We start from the raw sequence: 10,026 nt of genomic DNA on the forward strand, positions 1-10,026 counted from the left end.
CTTCAACACAGAGCATCTTCAGAAGACAAGGTGATAAAGTAAATTTTTTAAGTTTGTATTGTTCGATACGGTTCGATACGGGTACATGTATTGTTGCACTCCTAATATGTATACATTAGTGAAATTTTTTAGCACTTCATTTTACACTTGGCACCCCCAATGATGGAACTCGAACTGAACTCAAATTAAAAGTCAGATGATGGTATTTAAAATTTTAAGTTTGTTGACTCTGCAGGTCCAATATTAACTGGTAGATGTGGGGGTTTCCACTACAAAAGTCAGATCCCTTCTGCACTTTATAATTTAACATGACTAGGTACATTGCTGTTCCTATGTTTTTTAGAGCAAAAAGAATGACCTCTTTTTAACTGGAATTTAAAAGTAATAGGTTACTTATCAACCATGTTTTAACATCCTCTCTACAGCTTTCAGACAAAACATGTGGTTAAACTGTATGTGGAAACATTTGTTTTTCATTGTTTTTATGTCATTACACAAACAAAAATGGCTTTGTTGCTAATATTCTAATACTAGACATTGCTGTTATTTGTTATTGCAAACTGTTTATTTTGTAATAAATTGTATAAATAATTATGTTTTAGGTTGTCATTGGGGAGCTTGGTATTGAGCCAAAGTATGTGGAGACTGTTAACTTTCAACCCTGTGAGAATGAGAGAAACAAACAAGAACTGACAAACTTCTCTACAAAGACTGCTACTGAAAACAGGTGTGCATACTTAACACAGTTAATTATTAGATTTTAGTTATTTCACTTGGCTTCGACTGTTGGAGTTGGAGGGTTGATGAACTCAAAATTGTGAGAAAAATTTATGACTTTTTGTGTCAAGTCTTAATGCAGTGAATGAATGAATGAATCAGTCAATCAATCAATAAATCAATCAATCAATCTTTAATAATCCCATGAAGGGAAATTACAGTTTGGAACAACCCATTCAAGAGGTATACAGTAGACAAAACACAACAGACTTGGAGAACAGGTGCCCTGGGTCCAGCAGCCGTAAAAGGTGCTACCCTTAAAGGGATCCCCAATTAGTTGTAACGTTAGACTTTATTTACATATGAGCACTCAGTTTTGTGAGCACTCCATAATTATGTTGACAATAAGCTATTCTGCTTGAATTAGAGTTATAATTTTAAACGTAATAATTTAGACTAACAATATAAATTGTCTGTCCGACTGGCTATCCGGGATCGGGTCCAGCAGAGAGACCCAGACTTCCCTCTCCCCAGCAACACCTTCCAGCTCGTCCTGGGGGACTCCGAGACGTTCCCAGGCCAGAGGGGGGAAACACAATCCCTCCAGCGACTCCTGGGTTTTCTCCAAATTACCAGTCGTAAAGTTCTTCTTTTTAGTTTTCGCTGTTTTTTTTAATTAATGGACACTGCCTTGTATCTGAGGCAGGAAACGTAGCCTTATATGGTGTTTTTGGGGTGGTAATTATGCTAATCTCCTCTCGTGTGCACGAGCAGCTGGATACGAACAGGTGGAATTTACGCAGCTCATTTACACACTTTTCCTGAAGATAGAAGAGTTTGTTGAATCTGACGTGGCATGTTCGTACGAACTCTTTGTACGAACAAAAGTAAGAGAAATTTAGGATAAGAATACGAACATGTTCTTGCATGAGGCCCAATATTACATTAAAAAAACCTCTGGACAGAGCAATGGGAACAGGCTGACACAAAAGATTTGCTTGTCACCTTAATGTCTCACCAGAAACTTTCAATAGTGAAAGTTCCGAGCTGCTGTAAAGTCGCTGCCCCTCGCTTTAAAAACATTCAGCTGATCGGTCACGGTTTTGTTGCGTTCGTGACGTGAACACACGGGAAATGCTGCGAGGTGCTTTTAGAAATATAATAAATATAAAATACGACGTAATCCTCGGTGGAAAATAGTCCAGGAAACGTGTGCGTTCCCGGGAGGTGTTCACCTGCAGCTGAGTGAAGCTGACCCCCCACCCACAGAGAAAGAAAAAAAGGCAGTAATTATTGATAAGGTAGTAACCATGCTGTGGCTTCACCTRTYRCATTTTCTTTTAAAGAAAGAAAAAGTAGCTTGCAAAGCTGTTGCATCGGTGCTACGTGATTAAAAGCAGAGCTGCGCGTCTAATCACACACACGTCTTCCTATCTTTGTGAGGACCACACACAGTGCTCAGCCTCGCTCTGCGCTGTCTTTTTCCCCAAGTTTGGTGAGAGGTGGATATGGAGGGACGCGCGTGGAGGGATGCAGTAAAACACATTTTTAAGAAACACGCTCAAGTTAATTTTACTGCCACGTTTTTTACAGTATGTACTCCTGTATGGCTAGGACATTTTTCTTTACCCTAACTTTGAGCAATATTTAGAAAATAGAAGACATACAAGGTCAATGATAATCTCCCTCCATAAGGGACTCTATTCAAGATCTCACCTTGTGGGGTCAAAATGATCACAAGAACGGTGAGGAAAAATCCCAGAACCACAAGGGGGGATCTAGTGAATGACCTGCAGAAGGCTGGGACTAACGTAACAAAGGCTACCATCAGTATCACACTATACCGCCAGGGAGTTGAACCTTATATATGCCCCCTTTTCCCAAAAAAAATAAATAAATTCAAACAGTAATATTCTACAAATAATAATAATAAAAAAACAACAACATTAAATCCTTCTCGAATAACAATTCTTATGGATACATATTATACTATTCCATATTTCTTTAACAAATTGTCTTTTATCATCCTCTTAAACATGTACATTGAACTAGTTGGAAGTTTAGGTTTCACAAACATCTCTATCTTGTTAAGATTGTAATAACTCTATCACTTAACAAATTTAAATGTTTTTTTAAAGGTAATATGTTTTTGTGAGCCTGTAAAATATAATCAAGCAACTCAGACTTAATTTCAATTGATAAAATAATTTATTTGATGAGTGACTGTAATGTTTTGTGTGGTAATTCTTCAACTCTTTTCTGTAAAACAAAAATAGGATTTGTAATTGTTTTACGTGCTCCCCCCAGACTTCAATACAATAAATTAAGTGTGGAACATTTATTGGATTATACAACATACACAGATTTATCATTGAATTTTGTCTGCATTATCTCCAACATTCTTTCCAAATCTTTACTCAAACAGAAAATGTGGTATCATCCGCAAATACAATACACTTAAAAAGTCCAGATACATTTACCAATTCATTCACGTATAAATTGAATAACTGGTCCAAGTACAGGACCCTGAGGAACTCTGCATGTGATGTTAAAGATCAGAACTTACACCATTTATTTGTTCAAACTATTTTCTATTCTTCAAAAAGCTAGATACCCATTGTAGTTCTTATCTTCTAATGCCATATTTATTCAGCTTTTCCAAAAATAATGTGGTCAATAGTGTTGAATTCTTTTTTTAAATCAACATCTATACTAACGCAGTACTGTATTTGATCAACAGCAGTTTTTATCTGCTCTCTCAATTCCCCGAGAGCCATTGATATAGACATACAGGGGTTTGACAATGAAACTGAAACGCTTGTCATTTTAGTGTGGGAGGTTTCATGGCTAAATTGGACCATCTTGGTGGCCAAACTTCATTAATTGCACATTGCACCAGTAAGAGCAGAGTGTGAAGGTTCAATTAGCAGGGTAAGAGCACAGTTTTGCTCAAAATATTGCAATGCACACAACATTATGTGTGACATACCAGAGTTCAAAAGAGGACAAATTGTTGGTGCACGTCTTGCTGGTGCATCTGTGACCAAGACAGCAAGTCTTTGTGATGTATCAAGAGCCACAGTATCCAGGATAATGTCAGTATACCTCCAAGAAGGACCAACCACATCCAACAGGATTAACTGTGGACGCAAGAGGAAGCTGTCTGAAAGGGATGTTCGAGTACTAACCCGGATTGTATCCAAAGAACATGAAACCATGGCTGCCCAAATCACAGCAGAATTAAATGTGCACCTTAACTCTCCTGTTTCCACCAGAACTGTCCATCAGGAGCTCCACAGGGTCAATATACACGGCCGGGCTGCTATAGCCAAACCTTTGTTCACTTGTGCCAATGCCAAACATCAGTTTCAATTGTTCAAGGAGTGCATATCTTGGGCTGTGGATAATGTGAAACGTGTTGTTCTCTGATGAGTCCACCTTTACTGTTTCTTCCACATCCGGGAGAGTTACAGTGTGGAGAAGCCCCAAAGAAATGGACCACCCAGACTGATGCATGCCCAGAGTGAAACATGGGGGTGGATCAGTGATGGTTTGGGTTGTCATATCATGGCATTCCCTTGGTGTAATACTTGTGCTAGATGGGCACGTCACTGCCAAGGACTACCAAACCATTCTGGAGGATCATGTGCATTCAATGGTTCAAACGTTGTATCCTAAAGGCAGTGCCATGTATCAGGATGACACTGCACCAATACACACAGCAAGACTGGTGAAAGATTGGTTTGTTGAACATGAAAATGAAGTCGAACATCTCCTATGGCCTGCACAGTCACCAGATCTAAATATTATTGAGCCACTTTGGGGTGTTTTGGAGGAGCGAGTCCGGAAACATTTCCCTCCACCAGCATCATGTAGTAACCTGGCCACTATCCTGCAAGAAGAATGGCTTAAAATCCCTCTGACCACTGTGCATGACTTGTATATGCCATTCCCAAGACAAACTGACGCTGTATTGGCCGCAAAAGGAGGCCCTACACCATACTAATAAATTATTGTTGTCTAAAACCAGGTTTCAGTTTCATTGTCCAAACCCTGTATTTGCTCTAAATGCATATTGACTGCTCCTTAGAATGTTTTGTTTATCTATAAATTGATCTAATCTGGTCACAACTAACAAAGACATTGGTCTTGGGCATGAATACAAGTTGTTATTCTTAGACAATGGGTCAGGGTTGGGCATGTATCTGAGTGAGTAATTTTAGATAATGGGTCAGGGTTGGGCATCCATCTGTGTGGTTAATTTTAGGTAAAGGGTTAAGATTGGGGAATGCATCCAGGTTTTATTTTCTGGTTTACTTATGTCAGTAAAAGATATATGGGTAAATATGCCTTTATCTAATCAATGTAAATAGTATAAATTTTATTAAAGTAAACTTTAAAAGTCTAAGATTTCTGGAATTTTGCTTCTGCAGCTTTCACATACCGAGTCCTGGACCCAAAGATCAAGAAATGAACCAGACCCAACAAAACTTTAGAGAGGAGATTAACCGGGATTCATACAAGCAGCTGACAACAGATGGGACAAACTACAGCAACTTGATGGCTTGTAAGAAAAAAACATTTTATTTCAGATCTCAAATTTGTTACTGTTTTCAATGATGGAAGATAAATTAATGCATCAACTTTTCATTTTACACCATCTAAATAAAGCTGTCATGTAGCCAGGGTAGGGCATCAAGTCTCGAGTTTCAGATGAAACTAGTTTGGAGTACGACCCCTGGCAAATAGTATGGAATCGCCAGTCTTGGATGAGCACTCATTCAGACATTTCATTCTGTAAAACAATTTCAGATCAAAACATGATAAAATAATAAGGTCTTTCCAAAGTGCAACTTGTTGGCTTTCAGGAACACTCAAAGATACAAGACACACACACAAAAAAAGGAACACTCAAAGAAATGAAGAGAAAACATTGTGGTAGTCAGTGAATGTTACTTTTATTGACAAAGCACAGGGAAAAATTTATGGAATCACTCAATTCTGAGGAAAAAAGTATGGAATCATGAAAAACAGATAAACAAAAGACCATTCAAAATACATCCCTAGTATTTAGTTGCACCGTTGGCTTTTATAACGGCTTGCAGTCTCCAAGGCATGGACTTTATGAGTGACAAACAGTATTCTTCATCAATTTGGTGCCAACTCTCTTTGATAGCAGTTGCCAGATCAGTTTTGCAGGTTGGAGCCGCCTTGTGGACCCTTTTTTTCAATTTCCACCACAGGTTTTCAGTTGGGTTCAGATCTGAACTATTTGCAGGTCATGACATCGACTAAATGTGTCTTTCTCCAAGGAATGCCTTCACTCTTTTTGCCCTATGGCACAATGCATTGTCATCTTGGAAAATTATTTCATCCCTTCCAAACATCTGTTCAATTGAAGGGATGAGAAAACTGTCCAAAATGTCAATGTAAACTTGTGCATTGATAGAAGAATGAACCACAGTCATCTCCCCAGTGCCTTTGCCTGACATGCAGCCCCATATCATCAAGGACTGTGGAAATTTGGTTGTTTTCTTCAGGCAGTCCTCTTCATAAATCTCACTGGAACGGCACCAAACAAAAGTTCCAGCATCATCATCTTGTCCAGTGCAGATTCTTGATTCATCACTGAGGATAACTTTCATCCAGTCATCCACAGTCCATGATTGCCTCTCCTTAGTCCATTCTTTTTTGTTTAGGTGTCAAAGATGGTTTTCTTTTAGCTTTGCTGTATTGAAATCTCATTTCCTTTAAGCAATTTCTTACGGTTCGGTCACATACATTGGCTCCAGCTTCCTGCCATTTACGCTTCATCTGATTAGTTGTACTTTTTCAGTTTTCAAGACAAATGGCCTTAAGTTGTTTGTCTTGATGCTTTGATGTCTTTCTTGGTCTACCAGTACGCTTGGCTTTAACAACCATTCCATGCTGTTTGTATTTGGTCCATATCTTRGATACAGCTGACTGTGAACAGCCCACATCTTTTGCAACCATGCGTGAAGAGTTACCTTCTTCAAGAAGTTTCACAATCCTCTCTTTTGTTTCAAGAGACACTTCTCTTGTTGGAGCCATGGTTCTTCCCACTTCACTTCGTCCAGCAGCCCTCCAAGGTGTCATGACTGCAGGTGTTTTTAACTGCAGACTAATGAGCAGATCTAATCTGAGGCAGGTGTCCATTTAGGGAAAGGAAATTGACTGGGTGTGTCCTTATCTTCTACCTCCAATTTGCAAAGGTGCCAACCATTACAATCTCACCGTAATCATTACGATATTGAGACCCGCTCTGAACCATTACGGCATACTAGACATTTATTACGATCTGGCCTTGTGCCAAGCTTCATTCATTCAGCTGAGCTCCTGGGAACCCCTCCCGCTGCATTTTCCCACCTACGCGGTTTGGTTTGGCTCCACCCACTCAGCACCCGTTTTCGGTCTTTCCGCTGTGACTCCCGGCCGCACGCTGCCCACTTTTTCAGACCTCCTCTCGAGGTAGTACTGAGGCCGGCACCGTTTGGGGCGTGGAGGTGCCGAAGCGTGTAGCAGCCAGTCACGATTGGCCAGTTAAGCTGCCTGGATGTTCCAAATGATGGCGGAGCGCTGGGAGAAGCTAAAAATATATTGGGCCTGTTTTCAGAGCAGTGAAGAACCACAACAACAGCAGGAGTGGCTGAAAGCCATGGGACTAGAGCTGCTGTGGGTAAATGGAGGGGATCGCTCTTTACAGCCGCCGGTTAATTAGCTAGCTAGCTGCTGCTACTGCAGACTGGTCTCGTCACAAACTTCATCTACAGACGGTGAATGCTTCATGCATTTAGTGAGATATTGAATATAATTTATGGGGCACGTCTCGCTTGTGAAACTGTACCTTTTATTTATAAAGTTTGTTCCATGTGTCCTGTGTGTGTTCGTTTCCGATGCTAACGAGTTAGTGGCTAGCGGCTATCGCTAGTTAGCGTTCAAGGCTAAAAACAGTCCCAGCTCTTCATTTATTGTAATTAGTAATTAATTATGACCGTATTCGAGGCTAATCGTTGGTTTTCTGTCCAGAGTCACCTTTGACAAGTGAYCAGCTGAGCTCCTGGACCGTTTCTCCACCTTCTCCTGTTTCTATCGGTACCAGCTGCATTGCTATCAGTGTCGAGGCAGTAAAGTAAAGTACTTTTTTAGGTGGTTGTGTGGTTTTTAAAATGTGGTTAAATATTGTCTGACTTTGATTTTGTGAAATAACGATACCATTGGCATTGCTGTTTTTCACTGAGTTAAATCCATAAAGAAAAACTCAACATATTTACTCACACTCCTAGGCATAAAGTGTGCAGTAAGTGTAATTTCATTTATTAGAAAATCATTTTGGTTTTGTTTTACTGCATTTATAAGCAACGGTTTGCTGTAGCAGGGTATTTAGTCTGTAAATAATAATCATACCCTGCTACAGCAAACTGTTGCTTATAAACGCAGTAAAAGAAAACCAAAATGATTTTCTAATAAATGAAATTACACTTACTGCACACTTTATGCCTAGGAGTGTGAGTAAATATGTTGATTTTTTTTCTTTATGGATTTAACTCAATGAAAAACAAACAGCAATGACAATAGTATCGTTATTTCACAAAATCAAAGTCAGACAATATATAAAGCAGCTACTTTTAAAAGACGTTACCACTCCGAACCAGCCCGAACTGAGCCAAGAGGAGCCGGACTCAGTAATGGAAAAGACTATTCATCTGTTATTATTTTTAAAAGACAAATATAGTTTCCTCCTTATTCAGTTTAAATATCCATCCATCCATTTTCTGTACACGCTTCTTCCTTTTCAGGKTCGTGTGGGTCACTGGTGCCCATATCCAGCAGTCACAGTGCGAGGGGCGGGGTACACCCTGGACAGGTCGCAAGTCCATCACAGGGCCACACATAGASACAAACGAGACAAACAAVCATTCACTCTCTCACTCACACCTAGGGACAATTTAGAGTTATCAATTAACCTAACAGTCATGTTTTTGGTCTGTGGGAGGAAGCCGGAGTACCCGGAGAGAACCTACGCATGCACGGAGAGAACATGCAAACTCTACCCAGAAAGGTCCCCGGACCGGGATTTGAACTTGTGACCTTCTTGCTGAGAGGCATCAGCTCTACCAACTGAGCCACCGTGCTGCCCCAGTTTAAATATAGTGACAAGAATTCCCTGTGACTACAAATTCATTTTCAGTGTGAATGAATAAATGAGGCCCAATAATAGGATAGATATATGTACTGTTTAGCAAAGTTATGTTCATAAAGCACCCATTTTATAAACTCTGTTTTATCACTTGTTACTTATAATCTCTCCATCTAGAAATAAGTAGGTTTGCATGAATACTTTGAAGTTTAAAGATAAATTCCATATATTTTTTATTATGCGCACAAACTGCCAAAAATGAACGCGCGACGCAAATGCTCCAAGACAAGATGACTCCAGGTTGGCACCTCTGAATTTGAGTGATTCCATACTTTTTTCCTCAGAATTGAGTGATTCCATACTTTTTTCCTCAGAATTGAGTGATTCCATACCTTTTTCCTCAGAATTGAGTGATTCCATACTCTTTTCTCTGTGCTTGATCAATAAAAGTAACATTTACTGACTTCCACAATGTTTTCTTTTCATTTCTTTGAGTGTTCCTGAAAGCCAACAAGTTGTTGCACTTTGGAATGACCTCATTATTTTTATCATGTTTTGATCTGAGTTTGTTTTACAGAATGAAATGTCTGAATGAGTGCTCATCCAAGACTGGTGATTCCATACTATTTGCCAGGGGTTGTATTAACAGCCAGTCTCCAATGGCCATCATCTCAGCTGAGCTGTCCTTCAGCCGTAAAGTAGGCACTGAACTCATACCTAAAACAGCCTCATAGAAATTAAAATAAGGCTTAATCTCAGGAGCAATACTATGATTAACAAACATTACAAATGAGATTTAAATTTGACTATCTTAATTCAGTAAATACATTTCCAATGTATCTTATTCCATGCTGAGTCAGATCCTGATGCTTGAAAAAGGAGGCAGTGAAAGCAAAACAAAGCATTAGCCAATGGTTGGCTTAGCCTGGTTGCAAATCCAGGTCCTGGAAAATGATCAAGAGTCAACTCTCCCTCTGACTTTGGTCTGCTGCTCTGGCAGATTGGGTCCAAGCTCTTTTACTTTGAGCTTCTCCTGATGTGTTCTCTAAAAATGTTTTGTTTTAAGAGTCTTAACTGAGTTGATTTTAGCTCCTCAATATTTTGAATGGGTCTCCAATTTTGAATGGGTCTTCAAACTCTGCCTAGCACCG

General features: G+C 39.6%; 1 protein-coding gene across 5 annotated transcripts in view; it reads left to right on the top strand.

Annotated features, from left to right (window-relative positions):
• Positions 1-10,026, top strand: part of LOC106532175 (pleckstrin homology domain-containing family A member 5) — a gene marked incomplete at its 5' end in the record, with an annotated part of 87,284 nt that overhangs the window by 76,079 nt on the left and 1,179 nt on the right. For 4 of the 5 annotated variants that reach the window (XM_014028188.1, XM_014028189.1, XM_014028191.1 and 1 more), the window contains 2 exon segments: positions 603-727; positions 5,151-5,284. In XM_014028188.1, the coding sequence (XP_013883642.1) occupies positions 603-727; positions 5,151-5,284 (259 nt within the window). 5 annotated transcript variants of the gene reach the window in all.

This window comes from Austrofundulus limnaeus, unplaced genomic scaffold (assembly GCF_001266775.1).
Source record: "Austrofundulus limnaeus strain Quisiro unplaced genomic scaffold, Austrofundulus_limnaeus-1.0 Scaffold725, whole genome shotgun sequence".
Lineage (NCBI taxonomy): Eukaryota > Metazoa > Chordata > Actinopteri > Cyprinodontiformes > Rivulidae > Austrofundulus > Austrofundulus limnaeus.